The following is a 19,728-nucleotide window of genomic DNA, read 5'->3' on the forward strand; positions in this document are numbered from 1 at the left end:
TCCTGACCTCAGGTGATCCACCTGCCTCAGCCTCCCAAAGTGCTGGGATTACAGGTGTGAGCCACCATTCCCAGCCTCCATTAATTTTATTTTCCATATATTTAAAAATAAATATTCTGTCTTGACTCAAGACTTCAACAGCAAATTATAAAGCGATGTAACATACCTTTCTTTTAATATTTCAATAACAGCAATAAATTCTATTTTATGTGATAATGGACATTGATTACATGGCCCAACAGATTAGAAAGATAGGACATTCAGTATGATAATGGTGGCAATATCATGTTAATTTTGATGAAACAGTCCTAATAAGTTCTTGTTAGTCCCTGGAGGCTTTCAGGCAAACACTTAGGTATCTAAAACTTAGAAAGTAGGAAAATAATTTATTAGGATTTTTAAGATAAAAAAGATAATTTATCACTTTTTAAAGATTATGAATAGCCAATAAATAAGGGCCATTTCAGAATAAACCACAGTAAGAAGACTGTAGCTATTTTTTTAAATTACACATTATAGTATCTAATATAGCTATTTAAAAAATAATGTCACCATTCTGCCATGTATGAAATATAATTAAATTCATGAAAATTATTCTCTTATTCATTACTTTAAAAAAGTTTTTTCATTTTACCAATGAAAGCAGTTTTTTCTGTAAACACTCACCATCCACTCAGATATGATAACATCTACTTTTTCTACAGGAAGATGAACTTCTTCAATCTTTCCTTTAATTAGTGTAATAGTATCTTCAAGTTTATTTAGTCTGAAAATTATCATAATGAATTAGATTAGTAGGTTAAACAGATTCTGAAAGCTAGTTAAATTACATAATTTTTTGCCAACAACTCGTATAGTTTTGTGGGACAAAAAAGTATTTCAATCAAAGTTTAGTTGTTCTTTGGACATTATAATTATTTTATGGTTATTCCATGAATGCCCAAAGATGTTTCTGGTTAATATGGCAATACAGTGAACCAATATTTAAAATCTGAGTTTGAAAAGATCCAAATTTTATCAAGAATAACATGTCAATGAAGTTACATGTCTTTAAAACAAACAACAACACAGTGGTGAAGACAGACATATAAGACATATAAAAGTATGGTTTAAAGGGAAGTGGTGTGTCTGTCACAGGGGTGAGAGAATTTGAAGCCCCAAGCCCCTACTCTAACCCCCAGATTCTCTAGCATTTGTCAGCTATGTGATCTTCACCAAATTTTTAAGTAATTTCGTTGAGCCTGTGCTACTCCTGTGTAAAAGAGAATAATACTGACCCTATTTACTTCACAGGCTATTAAGAGGATCAAATACTTGTGAAAGCTATACATGTATCTATAAACAATAATGACACTATCATCAACAACAAAACATTAAGTGTTATATAAAACCTGAAATCCTATCACTATCAAAAATTAACCTTGACCAGTGGCATTCATTAGATGTTCTTATACACTTGATCATAAGATTAGCAATATTTCCCCTTCTTTTATAATATGAAACAACAGTTATTTTCACAAAGGTGAATGTAAGCTGCTGGTTAAGTTTACATCTGATTAATAAATTCTCAATTCTCAGAATGTACATTAACTATAGAGGATTTTTTTCCTGCATCAAAGAAGAAATTGTCCCCCCTTAACTTCATTGGGTATTATTTACAAACAATTCAATGCATTCATTTTAGGGTAATTTTGTTAAATTCTGAAAAACAGATACTTTGTTGACCATCACAATCAATATATAGAACATTTCCTCTTCCCCCAAAGATTAGTGCCCATTCCCAGAAAATCTCCCCATCCACAAGCAACCACTGATTTTCTTTCTTTCATTATACATTAGAGTTGCATTTTATAGAGTTTCATACTAACAGAATCGTGCTGATTCTTTTTGTGCCTGGCTTCCTCCGATAAGCATGATACATTTTTAGTTTCATGTATGCTTTTGTGTATATCAGTAGTTTGTTCCTTGCTACTGCTGAGTAGTATTCCACCACATGGATAAATCACAATTTTGTTTATACATTTACCTGTGTATGTAATTCTGGATTGCTTCTAGCTTTGGACCATAATGAATAAAGCTGGTATAAACATCTGTGTATAAGCAGAATTGCTCCATCAAATGGTAGTGTATACCTAACTTTTTAAATAAACTGCCAACTTGTTTTACAAAGCATATAAACAATTTGACATTTCCAGCAGTAATACACGTGCATTCCTGTTGCTTCACATCCTTGTTAATACTCACTATTGTTGATCTTCGAGATTTTCACTGTGTAGAAAGAATTCATTGTAGTTATAAAGTGCATTTTCCTAATGATCAAGCATTTTTTCTAGGCTTGCTTGCCATATTCCAATGTCTTCTTTTGTTCGAATCTTTTGCCCATTTAAAACATCAGGTCAGTTGTATTCTTTCTTTTTTTTTTTTTAAAGACAGGGTCTCACTCTGTTGCCCAGGTTAGAATGCAGTGGTGCAATCACAGCTCACTGTAGCCTCAACCTCTCTCAAGCTCAAGTGATCCTCTCACCTCAGACTCCTGAGTAGCTGGGACTACAGGTGCGTGACACCATGCCTGGCTAATATTTGTGTTCTTTGTAGGGATGGGGTTTCTCTATGTTGTGGCTGGTCTCAAACTCCTGGGCTCAAACAATCCACCTACCTCAGCCTCCCAAAGTGCTGGGATTACAGGCATCAGCCACCACACTTAGCCCAGTTGTATTCTTATTACTGAATTCTAAGAGTTCTTTACATATTCTGGACACAAATTCTGTCAGATTTATGTACAGTGAGTAATTCTGCCATACTGTGGCTTGGTTCTTAATTTTTTAAATGGTATATTTTGAAGAGCTAAAGTTTTTAACTTTGATAAAGACCAACTTACCATTTTTTTCTTTTATGGTTCATGCTTTTGGTGACATATCTAAGTAATCTTTGCCTACACCAAATAATTCACCTATGTTTTCTCCTAAAATGTTTTCAGTTTTCATTTAATTTTCCCATATGTATCTTGTTCATTTTTCCCCCATATCAATAACTACTGATACAGTGTTGAAAAAACTTTGTTGGACAGACTATCAACAGTGACAGTTTCCACGTTGTTGGGAAAACTATCACTAACTTACGGAATTACTTTGGTATCTTTGTCACAAACAACCATGTATGTGTGGATTTATTTCTGGACTTTCAATTCTGCCCCCAAATTTAGATGTGTATCCTTATGCCAATACAACACTTCCTTGATTACTATAGCTTTAAATTCAGCCAAGAAATTTGATAGCGTACCTCCTTAAAGTTTATTCTTTTTAAAAATCCTTCTGGCTATTCTTGATCATTTGCACTCCCATACCAATTTTTTTTTTTTTTTTTTTGAGATGGAGTCTCACATTGTTGCCCAGGCTGGAGTACAGTGGAGCAATCTCGGCTCACTGTAAACTCCACCTCCCAGGTTTATGCCATTCTCCTGCCTCAGCCTCCTGAGTAGCTGGGACTACAGGTGCCCGCCACCATGCCCAGCTAATTTTTTGTATTTTTAGTAGAGATGGGGTTTCATCGTGTTAGCCAGGATGGTCTCGATCTCCTAACCTCGTGATCCACCTACCTCGGCCTCCCAAAGTGCTGGGTTTACAGGCGTGAGCCACCGTGCCTGGCCTTTTTTTTTTTTTTTTTTTTTTTTAAGAGAGAATCTCACTCTATCACTCAGGCTGGGGTGCAGCTGTGTGATCATGGCTCACTGCAACCTCAAACTCCCGGGATCAAGAGAATTTTTTGGAACTGATAAAAAGCATTAAGCCACAGACAAAAGTAATCCAATGAATCTCAAGACTAAATTTTTAAAAATCTTTAATACTTAAAAAAATCAGAGAAAAAAATTAACAAATGCAAATTATCTTCAATGGAATAACAATTGTTCTGACACGTGACTTAATAGCAATGATGAAAGCCATAGATAGTAGAATATCACCAATGAACTACGCAAACCTTTTCTTAAACTGCCAAAGTAAAAATATTTTAGACTTGCAGGACATATGATCTCTGTTGCAACTATTTAACTGCTATTGCTGTGTGAAAGAGGCAACAGACAATATGTAAACAAAAAGCCCCAGCCGTGTTCCAGCTTTACTTACAAAAACAGGTAGCTGGCCCATGGACTGAGGTTTACCAACTCCTGTGCAACAATATTACTGCCAATGTAGAATTCTATATGTAGAGAAAAGTATCTCCCAGAATTATAGGCAAAATACATTTCAGACCAACAAACAACAATCTCTTTGGCTACTGACATAAATGTACAATGAAGGAAATATTAAAAAATTAGTTCAAGAAGAAGAAAACTGGTCCTAGATGGTCAGGGAAAAAGGAAGAAATGAGAGAAGCGAATGGACATACGTGGATGAATGAATACATAAGATCAGAGTGTCAAATCTAATTCACATGAACCAGAGATCTCACTCAGTGTCAAGCTTTACAAATAATTTTTAAAATACAGGGAATCAGGAAGTCCAGACTAAGAGATTTGGGAAATTAAAAGCAGCTGCTTCAGTCCTGCCTTCCCTATATGAGCTACACAATCTCTGGCCCAGAGTAGAAAAGGTCTTCAAACGGGGTGGATGGGTTATCAATTCACACAGTAAGAAGCCTTGCTCTATGGGCCAGGTTGATCCCTACTTCTTCTGAGTCTCCTGATTGCCTGTACCTTTGAAATTATTAATAAAGTTTAAAACTGGGTAATCTCTCTTGGTAATATTGGGTAATTAGGTTCACGTGTGTCTGACTTGACACTATGTTAGCTCAGGATGGTGCTGTGTGCAGGACTCTCTTGCAGACCCATGAATCACAAAGGCTAAGGAATTTTTTTTAGTCAGAAAAAGGAAGGAATTAAAAAAAAAAAAAAAACTGGCAGAGGATTGAATCCTAGCCTTGGTAGGAAATGGCAAGATTTAGAGAACTAGCTAGTGGACTGGTAGGGAATAGTACGCAGAGGGGAAGATTGTGAAAAATCCCATTCTCTGGCTATTGCTAGTTTCTAATAAATGTCAGTCCTTTTAAAGAGGAAATGGCGGCGAGAGAGAGTTTTTCCTCTCACTGAAAGACCTTCTTATGCTTTTACGTCTACCTGGAAAAATGAAGTATTCAATAGGAAAGTAATGAACTTAAAACTATGAGTTGTCACAAAGACAATGCAGACAGAGGACAAGTTTCGGGGACTACTATGTTCTGAGAGTATTCAGTAAAAAACAAAAGAAACTGTTTTACAAAGAAACACAAGAAAAGCCTGGTGATTCACTATTGGCATAAACTCTCAACATTTACTACTGGCATAAATTCTCAGAATTAACAATCAGGGAAACACATCACTTACTTTACACACTACTGAGTAGAAGGGATAACTGGCTTGATGATTGATCCCCAAGTGGCTGTGAAGAGATTCTTCCAGGTGGTATGACAACTAATCTGCTACAGTGAGTAAAAGCAGGATTGCAGCATACCTACCCCAAGAGGGGTTACTGCCATACTCTCTTCCCCACATATAAAGCAAACAGTCCTTCTGAAGGAGTAGGCATGCTAGGAGTGCAACTGAACTTAGATAGGCTTTATGATAACAATAGAATTTACTGCTATGGACACAGGTGACAATATGTAGAAATTAGCAACTCCCCATTCTCGAGTACTTTATGTAATCTTACCATTAGGAGGCCAAGAGAATATTCAAGAGGCACTATCTGATTGACTGGCTCAGTTAACAAGCGTGGGGCCCACATGATGTTTTTAACATAAAAAGGAAAAGGAAAATCAACAAGAGGAAAGAAAGGACAAGGGAAAAAATAACCAGCTCATTAAGAAGGACTCAATGGTTTTTGAAAAATGACGTAAAAAAGAGAAATTAGATGAGGGTTCTACGAAGAAATTATTAACAAGCTTTGTAGAGGACAGTTCGAATCCTGGTGGTCATTAAGGGTTTTTGGAGACTTATTTTTTGCATAAGTGATTGCAGAAAACAATAAAACAAAAGATACCTGAGAAATATATGGCAAGGAGATAATGATCAAGGTCAGAAGGTGGTGGGGAGGAAGAAATTAAAACAGCTGACCCATGATTCTCAGCCAACATTTATTGGGGGATGTTAATCCCCAGGGTGAATTTTCCATTTAAAGTGACTTAATGTCCTTGCATTGTCTGGGAGGAGGTTAAAAATATTAACAATAGGCCAGGAGTGGTGGCTCATGCTTATAATACCAGCATCTTGAGAGGCCAAGACGGGAGGATTGCTTGAGCCCAGGAGTTCAAGACCAGCCTAGGCAACATAGGAAGAACCTGTCTCTACAAAAAATAAACAAACTAGCCAGGCATGGTGGCGTGCGCCTGTGGTCCCGGCTACTCGAGAGGCAAGGTGGGAGGATCACTTGGGCCTGGGAGGTCAAGGCTGAAGTGAGACATGATTTTGCCACTGCACTCCAGCCTGGATGACAAAGTAAGACCCTGTCTCAAACAAACAAACAAAAAATAATAATAAATTCTGATTAATTATGTATTCAGCATCTTGATACTTTTACCGTAATTTGTTTATAGCTTCTTTCTAATGTCTGTACTCATAAACATACATAAACATAAAAACAGTTTTGTTTTTTCATATCCAATCTTATATTTCTCTTTTTATCATATTAGTGCATTGGCTAGGATCTCCTTTATAGTGTTGGATAGAAGAGGTGATGAAAGGTATCCTTGTCCTGTTCCTGAACTTAAAGAGAATGCTTTCAATGCTTCATCACAATACTGGTTGTAGGTTTTGTTTTTATAGATATTCTGTATCAGCAGTCCCCAACCTTTTTGGCACCAGGGACCAGTTTCGTGGAAGACAATCTCTCCATGGACCCGGGGGTGGGAGATGGTTTTGGGATGAAACTGCCACCTCAGATCATCAGGTATTAGATTCTCGTAAGGAATGCACAACCTAGATCCCTCGCATATGCAGTTCACAATAGCGTCTGCAATCCGTGAAAATCTAATGCCCCCACTGATCTGACAGGAGGCGGCGCTCAGGCGATAATGTTTACTCACCCACTGCTCACCTCCTGCTGTGCGGTCCAGTTCCTAACAGGACACCCACAGATACTCATCCGCAGCCTGGGGAATGGGGACCCCTGTTCTTTATCATATTAGGACACTGCTTTCTAACTCTAGTTTGCTAACAGTTTTAAATACATAGATACATTGAATGGATACTAAATTTTATCAGACTTCTATACTGCATCTCTTGAGACGCTCTCAATAGATTTTTCTGATTTTCTCATATTTAACCAACTTTGCATTCCTAGAATAAACTTTACTTCCCAATTTATTGCTCAGTTTTCCTCTTTTTTTTTTTTTTTTTTTTTTGAGACAGAGTCTTGCCCTGTCACCCAGGCTACAGTGCAGTGGCACGATCTCAGCTCACTGCAACCTCCGCCTCCAGGGTTCAAGCAATTCTCCTGCCTCAGCCTCCCAAGCAGCTGGGATTACAGGCATGTGCAACCATGCCGGGCTAATTTTTGTATTTTTAGTAGAGATAGGGTTTCGCCATGTTGCTCAGGCTGGTCTCGAACTCCTGGCCTAAAGTAATTCACCCACCTTGACCTCCCAAAGTATTGGAATTACAGGCGTGAGCCACTGTGCCTGGCCTAGTTTTCCAATATTTTTATTAGGATTCTTGCATTTGCATTCATGAATGAGTGACTTGTGATTTTCGATTCTACTGCCTTAGTGAAGTTTTAGTATAAAGGTTATACAGGCCTCATATAATGATGCTTGATTCTTGATAAAAATGATAGTGTAAGTACAAAGATTAATGAATGGGACCAGAACAACTGGGTCATCTAAATAGAATACCAAAAAAAGGAACAAAACTGGACCACCACTTCATACTATATACAAAAATCAATGCCTAAGTGATTGGCATTTTTTATTGGATTAGTTTAGAGAATTACTTAAAGATATCCTTAAAGCACAATTATAAAGCATTTACAAGAAAATATACCCTCTATAACCTAAGAAAAGGTACAGATTCCTTACTCAACTCACAAACAGTGGCAACTATAAATAAGAATGTTGCCATATGAAAACTGAGAATTTCAGATCATCAAGATATTACAAAGAGGGTAAAAAGGCAAACACGAATGAGAGAAGACTTTCACATTACATAAAACCTATCAACAGTTCAAATCCAAAATATACATATAGATTGCCTACGAATACTTGAACAAGACACAACTCAAAAGAAACCTGAGCAAAAGGCATAAACAGATATTTCACAGAAAAAGGAAATCCAAATGGCTAACAACTGCATGAAAAGGTGCTCAGTTTCATTAGCAATCAAAGAAACAAAAATTAAAACTGCAATGAGATACTGCTACACAAATGACTGGAAACATTTTTTAACGGTGGATAATACCAACCAGAACTGTTACATACTATAGGTATAAGATAAAGTGGTATAATCACTTTGGAAAATAGTCTGGCAATATCTAGGAAATTTGAAGATATGTATACCCTAAGGACCACAGTTCTACTTGTAAGTATACACCCCCCAGATGTGTGCACCAGGGCACATGTAAAAACTGATCATAACAAAATTGTTCATAGTAGCCCATCTGATCGAGAAAGAGCAGTGGAGGTGGGTGGGATTCTCAATTGGTGGCAAAGTTCTCTTGGCCTGGGTGATGGTTACTACATGTTTAATTTCATTTGTTATTTATGGATACTTATGCATATTAAACATGTTTATTGATGTTTTATGTACTCATTTTACACATTTCATACAAAAAGTTTTAAAGAAATGCTTATGAGTTTTTTTTTCAAAAGGGTATTTAATAAAATTCTGATGAAATTGCTATAGTTGCTTGCTGCTTACCGAAATACTGATTAAGGCTTTAACAATGACAAACACTTCAAAGAAAACGGAAGGCAAGCTTCTTTTAAAAGAGAAAAATATTCCCATTGCTTAAAAATATCTTCAGAATGGTTATGCTGAAACAAGATCTGTGTTCTGTAAAAGACCATCTGCTAGGCCTGTTTATCGTCTGCTACAAGTCAAAATCCTATTTGTATCAGTAATTATTTGTTGTTCAAATATGACTATAACAAGAAAGATTATGATTTAAGGGAAAACACAGGAAAAAAGACAAAGCTTTGTAATTCCCATTAATTTTGTATTAAAACAGATATCATTGACACAGACAACCTCTTTCATGAGACTGTTAATTACCACCTGATTTTTTCCATTCATGAAAAAAATATACAGATTTTACTTAGTTTTCTTAAGTGGCTACTCACTAAACCCTACTTCAGTATAAACCAAATGAATCTTTATCTTTGGAAACACCTACTGAAAAACTAGCATGATTCTAATGTAAAGAAATATGACGAGGTAATAAAAAGGATATCTTTAAGTAATTCTCTAAACTAATCCAATAAAAATGAAATTATCAACTTTTTCTGAGGGGAAATTTTGTTAGAACACATACTTTCCTATCTTATTTCCTATCTTAAAAGTAGCAATTTAATTTTCATTTCATGATACAGGGACATCATCATGATTAATTATCTTGTACAAAGCATACAGAGATAAAAGACACAGTCCATGCACTTACGGGTATGGTCTAAGAGAGACAGAACAGTAAACAGGATTGGGGACTACGGAAGCTCAAATGATAAATCCTTATCTAAGTGACATCTGAGCTTAGCCAGGAAAAGACGCAGCATACACAAAGATGTGTACAGGTATGGGAGTAGAAGAGGGTTGCGTGTATGCACAACTGCCTCGTGTGCGTGTGTGTGAGACAGAGAGAGAGAAGCAAATTTAAATAACTTTGAATGGTTTAGTATGACTAGAGCAACAAGAGACAGTATATAGTGACATAGTTGGGGGATATTTAGAGGTAATGCTAAGACTTATCTTCAAGTCTAGATTTTACTTAAAGATAAAGAAGAGTCATTTCAGGATCTTTGGAATAAAAAATATAGGATTAAATTTTCAATCTACGTTTTCCCTATGTGATTTAGGTAAAAGATACGGTCTATGTTCTAAGGAAGAAGATGGTCTAGTGGGGAGACAGATAAGCAAACAGCATAAAGTACATGTGAGTTCATACAATGAATACCTAATCAAGTGCATTTAAAGTCAGTGATAAAACAAATTTAAAGTTCACCTAGAATATATGGATGATAGCTTATGGGGGAGCAGAAAGGAATATCCTAATAGATATAAATAGATACAATATATACTATTCATTTACTTTCAGTTCAATATGTCATCGAAGTATACATATTTATTTCTCTTTTGCTCCCTAAGAACAGTGAAATGACAGTAACATAAAATGTAAGACACTGATAAATGCATGGAGATTTTGCAAGGGAATATCAAAGAGTCAAAGAATCTCATAATTTATTGAGAGAAAAAAGGGAATGAAATTATATTGGTAAACCTGTGAAGAAAGACCCAGTACTCAGTGCACACATCAGCAAGCATGACAGTGGAGGTGGAGCCATTCTTCACAACGCAAACCATTGGCGTCAAGAGATTTACAAAGTGGGAGTGACAAAGGGACTAAAACATTACTGGGTTAACTAAACTGACCAGTCTCCACCCTTTCCCCTCAGAGACAAAACCTATACCAGTTACCTTTATTAAAGTATCCAGTCCTTCATTCATAAATGTCAACAAAAAGCAAGACTTCTTAAACATTATGAAGCTGGGGGTAGATTTACACACATCCCATGAGAAATGAACTACCAAGAAGGTATGGAGCATAGACCTGGAACCATAACGGGCTATTCTATGAGCTGCTCCCTCCCAAATGTATCCTCTTTATTTACAAATGTGTAGCTGTGCAATTACTAACACTGAGGACATTTATTGTTTGAAACTAGCAATAACTCAGTTCTAATAAAGTGAAAAAAGATAAAAATAGTCATCTGGAATCTATCAGAAACAATGGGTTTGCAGGCTTTGGTGATAATGAGTTACCTGGCTTTGAATATGTAATGTCCTGAATCTTGAAAATTGATTAATTAATTCATTGAATAAGTACTTACACTGAATGCCTAGGACGTGCTGGGTCCCCTTCCTGGTAGTTGGGACACATTAAAGGATGAAAAAAAGAAAAATTCCTGCCGCACCACGGGGAGCTGATATTTTAGTAAAGTTTATATTCCTATGGATTTCATCTCTGTGACCTAAGGCTTTTGAGAGTGGCAAGAAATATACCAAAATGTTGATAGTGGTCTCTGATAGTAGAATCATATGTAATTTACCCTCTTTTATGTCTTCCCAACACAAAAATATCTTCCCCCCACCCCTTCTTCCTTTTTATTTAAAATAGAGGAGAATTAAGTGGGGAAATCAGTCTGGCTGCACTACAGAGAACAGATGACAGAGAGTGGTGGGAGGCAAAGACAAAGTACAAACAATTGGTCCAGTTAAGTGCAGATGCATTAATTCAGGTGAGAGATCTAAGAATGTAAAGTAAGACATGAGAAACATCATGGATAGATGAGAGACACATTTGAGAAACATTAAGGATACTCAACAGGACTCTGTCTCCAACAGGTATGTTGGGTAAAGGGGAAGAAAATGTCAAGTATGAATCCCAGGTTTACAACTCGGAAAAAATGAGTGAATGCAGCAGGTCTGTTTTGTTTTACTCAGTTCTTGCTTAGATCTCTATAGCCATGGCAATGATTCTTGATCAAACTCTAAGAAAAAGAACTCCTAGATCACTCATATGATTGCAGAATAATGATGTTACTCTATTTACCTGAAGCAGTAGGTTTAGATGAAGCAGGTTGACAACATGTTTAAAGTAAACATGAAGATTCATCATGCACACTTGTTACCTGGTTTGGGTATATACCATGGCTGGTCACACGGTGGAAATATGCCTACTTGACCAGCTAGCTTTGAGAACTACAGTCTCTAGGACTCATGCAAATTTCCCTGGGTAGAGACATCTCACATGAGCCTCTGAGGTATGAAGCTGGGAAGGAAAGAATGTCTTGTGTAACTCTAGTGGAAAAAGTGAGAGAAACCTTGGACGTCTGCCTGTGACCTCTTTGCCTATGGGCATCTTTTTCCTGCTGTTTCTCCACTATACCCTTTTCTGTAATCCTAGCTGTGAGTACAGCTTTATACTGAATTGTGTGAGTTCTTCCAGTAAATCACTGAACTAGTGGGTGGTCATGGAATGTACCCCATAAAGACAGAACCACTGGGGTGAATCAGAAATTAAGGAGATTTCGGGGTATACTAGGAAGGGAAATAAATTTAATTTCCCTGTAAGGTGTCTTGATGACCTTCATGACCTTCACCAGAGTTCTATGGCTTTTGAAGAACAAATTTTTTTTAAAACCATTTTAGCCTCATCAGTGGTTCAAATTTCTCTTTGGCTTTAATTCACATTTCTGTTATTTCTATTAAATTTAGAAACAAAATATGAAGTAGCATCCCTTATTTCAAGAATTTTTGCTGGTGTATTTTGTAATCCTTTTCCAAAACACACACACACACACACACACACACACACACACACACACACACCACACACACACACACACACACACACACCACCATCTTTAAAATCATTACCTTAAGATACTTTACTTCTATTCAAAAACCTTAACTAAGCATCTACTATGTGTATCAGGCACTTTGTTAGGTGTTAGGGATAAAAAGATGAGGATAAAGCTGTTGTCCTCGTGTCTAGAGAAGAACACCTGCATAAACATGACAATAAATCAAACTACTCTCTAGACTTTTCTTAATGTTTCCTTTCTAACAGTATTCTAGACACAGGCAATATAAAAGATTGCATCTTTAATGTCAAACTGAGATTTAGTGTACTGCATTATGGCCATATGATGGATCAACCTTCTCCTAAAAACTCTTCTGCAGTAACATCTGAAAGTCTGAATAATGAGCTATTCCATAGCTGTGTCAATGAGAAACCAAAGGCACCCAGAATAATGGTAAAAATATTAAACAGACGCTACCTGTGCTTCCTGAGGGTAATAAATACAGTATACAATTGTCTGGCAACTGAATAGCTTTGCTATCCTTAGGTAAGTTTACGTTGCCGAAATGATCTTTCACTGCAGAGTTCAAAGTATGATAGCAAAAATAAGAAACAATTTCTGATTCTCTTCCTTATGTCACTTTGAGACCTATTTGCCCTTACTAACATAACATCTCAGAAAATCTATATTGTTTTATTCATGTCTGCAACCTCAGAAGAGCCAGCCTAATCTTCTTAAAACCTAATATACTGTCAGTTTACAGTAACAACCAAAATGTATCCTATTCTAAACTCATTTCTTTAGAAATGCTAGATCACCTTTTTAAATAAAAAAGAGATAAAAATTGTTAGTAGAGGTATTTATTATTTTTTTGGTAGAAACAGTTCTCATTATCTTGCCCAGGTTGGTCTTGAACTCCTGGTCTCAAGGGATCCTTCTACCTCAGCCTCCCAAAGTGCTGGGATTACAAGTGTTTAAGCACCATGCCTAGCCAAAAATCATTTTAAACATAACCCAAGAATTGTTAAGTTACATGTGTTTGAAGGAATAAAAGACTCTGTATTTTAAAAATACCTATCTTTTAGAATTTAAAGTGCCTTTTATAGATGTAGGCTTGTGGAGTTTAACAGAAGACATTCTGCTGTATATAGACTTCTGACCAAGAAAAGGGCCTCAGAAGGGATTAGGACAACTTAGAGCCTGTTAACCAGAAGAGCTGTTTTTGTTGACTGATGTTATAGACAGCTCCAATATGCAAGAGTAGACAAGTATCAGAGAAGTTAAGAACAGAGTTCAAGAGAGGCAAGTGAGTACAGAGTACGACTAAAGCTTGAAGTTTTATGGTATAAGAGAATAGAGATTCTGAAATAGAAAGAAGACAAAAAAAGTGAGTCACAGTTTGACAAGATAGCTGCAATAAATGTCCATTTTAGAAACATAACCACTCAAATGTGAAATATTATTTGAGGCATTGATGCCAAGCCAAACATATGACCACTACTAATAATTAACATGATTATCATTACTGCTAACATTTAGTAAGCAGTTACAGGTCCAGCCATTTTGCAAAGCATCATAATGGATACAATTCCTGTAACAATCTTATGAGATAAGACTCTCTCAACCTCATTATATAAATGAAGAAATCAGGGCTTAAAGGGTTGTAGTGAAAGAAAAATTAGAACTCAAGTCATGTCTGGATGCTGAGATGAGCATCCTATGTGGCCTCCTCAACTGGTTAGAATAATGAGTCAGTAAACTGCAGGGATATTAACAATTAACTGTTTCCTACATATTCTTTTAGAAGTACATTCACAGAGGAATAGAAGGCATTTCACTCCAAATTTTAAAATTTCAAATGGAAGACAAAGGAGAGACACATATGAACACTATAAAAATAACTACCTTTTCACAATATAAAAAAGGCAAAGAACATTTCTGAAGAAACAGTACAATGTGGGCTTATCCAAAACAAAAAGGCCTGCTTTTCAAACTATCTATAGGTTTTAAGTAAAGCAAACTACTGAATACAACCAATACATACCTTGTAAGTAGTTCAATGGAGATAAGGAATTACAAACTGGCTATGAGGATAAGCTATGGAGTCAGGCTGCCTGGGAACTAATTCTGACCCCACTATAGAGAAAGAGTCTCACTATGTTGCCCGGGCTAGAGTATGCTGGGTATTCACAGGTGCAATCCTAGCACACTAGCAGCCTCGAACTCCTAGTGTCAAGTGATTCTCCTGCCTCAGGCACATGCCACCATGCCCAGCCTCTTAATCTCTTATAATAGGTATAAATAATCTACATCAAAGGAGATTCAGTTATACCTGCACCAAAGGAGATTCAATAGAAAAAATTAAATTAATGTTAGCAATTTTATTATTAAATTGGGACATCTAAAGATTGAGTGCTAAGTCATTTTCAATAAATGTTCTCATGCACCAACACTCAAATGTATTAGGACACATTTACTGATATAATGTATAAGTTTTACTTTAAAATACTCCAACAAAAACAAAAACAAAACAAAAAACGTGGGAGGGAAATGTATAAAAAAGTTATCGTAAAAAATTTGTAAATGTAGACGCGGGTGATAGGCACACAGGAATTCATATCATTCTCTCTACTGTCATGTATGGCTGAAAATTTCAAAAATCCTTTTAAGGAACTCTCTGATACTTCAAAGCAAAGGTGGGGGGGTTCAGACTACATAACTGTTCAACAGTTTTGTGAACAGATTTTTAAAAATTCATATTTTTGCAAAATGTATCTGGTGAACAAATGCTTCCCTCTGCTCTGATGACCATGACCTCTATTAATGATTGGCAAAAATAATGTCTATAATGAATCTTAAACATGGCCATCTAGCATGAGGTAAGACAAAAAGGTCTACACAAGTTTCACTGGACCTTGATAATAACAACTATAGCCTTTGATAGTTTCCACCTGAAAAGAAAACTAGGAATTGAGTGACAAAGTATTCAACAAGCAACTAGAGTACAAGCCTGGTCATTAGTACTAAAAACTGTGAGATAATAATAAGTCTGCTTCTTTAGTCCTTTAAATACATCTACTTGTTCAATTTCCACACTGTACAAAGGGGGAAAAGAACATATGCAGGAGCTTTATAGATAATTAGAAAAAAACAAGTCTTACGTGGATATAATTTGTTTTGTTAAAAACCCATTATCACAAAGTCACAATACACGGCTGTTCCCTCTGAATCAACTGTGAACCTGCTGTATAATAAAACTTTTCTTCACTAAGCTTCTAGGTATATGCTCTCATGAGCAATGTTTTAAAATTATTTTTTTAATGTGATTATTTTTTGCAAAAGCCTATTTATAGTAAATATGTGCTCTATGCAAAATGTTCACTTAGCTAAATTGGTACTTAAACTGAATATAAACTTAAGTTTTAGTCATTTTGTTACACTCTCCATGCTTAGTAGTAATCTTTGTCACAAATGCTATTTCTCTGACTGCTAACATTACAGAAAGAAAATAATTATTTGCATCCTTGATGAACACTGATGCAAAAATCTTCAATAAAATACTGGCAAACCAAATCCAGCAGCACATCAAAAAGCTTATCCACCATGATCAAGTGGGCTTCATCCCTGGGATGCAAGGCTGGTTCGATATACGAAAATCAATAAATGTAATCCAGCATACAAACAGAATCAAAGACAAAAACTACATGATTATCTCAATAGATGCAGAAAAGGCCTTTGACAAAATTCAACAACTCTTCATGCTAAAAACTCTCAATAAATTAGGTATTGATGGGACGTATCTCAAAATAATAAGAGCTATCTATGACAAACCCACAGCCAATATCATACTGAATGGGCAAAAACTGGAAGCATTCCCTTTGAAAACTGGCACAAGACAGGGATGCCCTCTCTCACCACTCCTATTCAACACAGTGTTGGAAGTTCTGGCTAGTGCAATTAGGCAGGAGAAGGAAATAAAGGGTATTCAATTAGGAAAAGAGGAAGTCAAATTGTCCCTGTGTGCAGATGACATGATTGTATATCTAGAAAACCCCACTGTCTCAGCCCAAAATCTCCTTAAGCTGATAAGTAACTTCAGCAAAGTCTCAGGATAAAAAATCAATGTACAAAAATCACAAGCGTTCTTATACACCAACAACAGAGAAACAGAGAGCCAAATCATGAGTGAACTCCCATTCACAATTGCTTCAAAGAGAATAAAATACCTAGGAATCCAACTTACAAGGGATGTGAAGGACTTCTTCAAGGAGAACTACAAACTACTGCTCAAGGAAATAAAAGAGGATACAAACAAATGGAAGAACATTCCATGCTCATGGGTAGGAAGAATCAATATCGTGAAAATGGCCATACTGCCCAAGGTAATTTATAGATTCAATGCCATCCCCATCAAGCTACTAATGACTTTCTTCACAGAATTGAAAAAAACTACTTTAAAGTTCATATGGAACCAAAAAAGAGCCCGCATTGCCAAGTCAATCCTAAGCCAAAAGAACAAAGCTGGAGGCATCATGCTACCTGACTTCAAACTACACTACAAGGCTACAGTAACCAAAACAGCATGGTACTGGTACCAAAACAGAGATATATCAATGGAACAGAACAGAGCCCTCAGAAATAACACCACATATCTACACTATCTGATCTTTGACAAACCTGAGAAAAACAAGCAATGGGGAAAGGATTCCCTATTTAATAAATGGTGCTGGGAAAACTGGCTAGCCATATGGAGAAAGCTGAAACTGGATCCCTTCCTTACACCTTATACAAAAATCAATTCAAGATGGATTAAAGACTTAAACGTTAGACCTAAAACCATAAAAACCCTAGAAGAAAACCTAGACATTACCATTCAGGACACAGGCATAGGCAAGGACTTCATGTCTAAAACACCAAAAGCAGTGGCAACAAAAGCCAAAACTGACAAATGGGATCTAATTAAACTAAAGAGCTTCTGTACAGCAAAAGAAACTACCATCAGAGTGAACAGGCAACCTACAAAATGGGAGAAATTTTTCACAACCTACTCATCTGACAAAGGGCTAATATCCAGAATCTACAATGAACTCAAACGAATTTACAAGAAAAAAAACAAACAACCCCATCAAAAAGTGGGCAAAGGACATGAACAGACACTTCTCAAAAGAAGACATTCATGCAGCCAAAAAACACATGAAAAAATGTTCACCATCACTGGCCATCAGAGAAATGCAAATCAAAACCACAATGAGATACCATCTCACACCAGTTAGAATGGCAATCATTAAAAAGTCAGGAAACAACAGGTGCTGGAGAGGATGTGGAGAAATAGGAACACTTTTACACTGCTGGTGGGACTGTAAACTAGTTCAACCCTTGTGGAAGTCAGTGTGGCAATTCCTCAGGGATCTAGAACTAGAAATTCCATTTGACCCAGCCATCCCATTACTGGGTATATACCCAAAGGACTATAAATAATGCTGCTATAAAGACACATGCACACGTATGTTTATTGTGGCACTATTCACAATAGCAAAGACTTGGAACCAACCCAAATGTCCAACAATGATAGACTGGATTAAGAAAATGTGGCACATATACACCATGGAATACTATGCAGCCATAAAAAATTATGAGTTCATGTCCTTTGTAGGGACATGGATGAAACTGGAAATCATCATTCTCAGTAAACTATCGCAAGGACAAAAAACCAAACACCACATGTTCTCACTCATAGGTGGGAACTGAACAATGAGAACACATGGACACAGGAAAGGGAACATCACACTCTGGGGACTATTGTGGGGTGGGGGGAGGGGGGAGGGATAGCGTTAGGAGATATACCTAACGCTAAATGACAAGTTAATGGGTGCAGCACACCAGCATGGCACATGTATACATATGTAACTAACCTGCACATTGTGCACATGTACCCTAAAACTTAAAAGTATAATAATAATAAAATAAAATAAAAAAAAGAAAATAATTATTTGCAGTAGTGAAACTGATTTTGATTTCTTCACTGCACTTCTTATCTATGCTTCCTTCCTATAACTACATCTGACACTCAAGCAAAGATTCTAGATATACTTTGGAGCTAGCAGGAAATCTTATAAAAATGACACTTTACAAGATTGAGAGAATAAACATTGGTAAGCATAAAATATTTGACACAGCAAAGACTAGTTTGACTTATCTACTTCCTACTTCACTACATTAAAATTAGTGTTCGAGATTCAAAAATTTGGCTGACAAAATGATCAGACTCCCTGTCCAAAAATACACACAGAAAAGACTGAAGACAAGTACTTTGAGTCAATGATTACAGACAGAGGATCCTTATCCAAATAAGTCACATGTCTCTACCTATTCTATCCTAAAAAACTGACAGAGCTCAAATTTTGGGTCTTAGGTATCTTGAACCCTAACAATTTTAATGAAAAGCTATTATGCTAGATTGCTGGGTTTAAATCTCATTATTACTATATAAAAATCTTGTTAAAATACTTTTAGTTATGCGCTTACTTAGCTGAGTTAACTTTAAGTTATATCAAAAACATGTTTGTATTGAATCCTGTAAGTACTACTAAAGACACATTCTGTTAGCTCTGGTTTTATAAGTGAAAGATCTAAAGATGAGATGGGAGGAGCAATTTATTGTATTTGAGTACATGGAAAAGCACTCCTTTGTGACTGCAGATGTCACTTGCTGAATCAGGGACATATTTCTTTCACACTTCTATTTTTGCCCACTGATGTAGAAGATACTATCTTAACAGAAAAAATACTGATAGATGCAAATTGACACCCATCCTTTGATTAAAAGTAAGTTGGTAGCTTTCCCGGAGACTTTAAAAACAAAGACTATTAATCCCAAACTATTCTGGGCTCTGCACCAGTAACAAATATACTTTAGAAGGTCTTCTAACTAATAAAAATATTTAGGATTATGTGGGCAGAAGAAAAATTGTTCTTAAATCTGAATAGAATTACTGTGAATATCTTTAAATAATATTTTTAAACATTTTCAAGGTTTTTAATACTGGTATTAAATTATAAGATTTACACAGACTACCTGACCATTTATTTTGAAAAATCATAAAATATAATTTTTTTAAGCAATTGTTTTTGATGGGAGCTCATCAGTATACCAGAAACACATTCAATTCCAGTGTCTTGTTCCTCCAA

General features: G+C 36.1%; 1 protein-coding gene across 9 annotated transcripts in view; it reads right to left on the reverse strand.

The window, feature by feature from the left end:
* Window positions 1–19,728, reverse strand: part of LOC129007284 (protein arginine N-methyltransferase 3) — a 127,916-nt gene that overhangs the window by 81,933 nt on the left and 26,255 nt on the right. For all 9 annotated transcript variants that reach the window (XM_054437916.2, XM_054437918.2, XM_063671078.1 and 6 more), the window contains one exon: window positions 667–766. In XM_054437916.2, the coding sequence (XP_054293891.1) occupies window positions 667–766 (100 nt within the window). The remainder of the gene's footprint in view (window positions 1–666; window positions 767–19,728) is intronic.

This window comes from Pongo pygmaeus, chromosome 9, assembly GCF_028885625.2.
Source record: "Pongo pygmaeus isolate AG05252 chromosome 9, NHGRI_mPonPyg2-v2.0_pri, whole genome shotgun sequence".
NCBI lineage: Eukaryota > Metazoa > Chordata > Mammalia > Primates > Hominidae > Pongo > Pongo pygmaeus.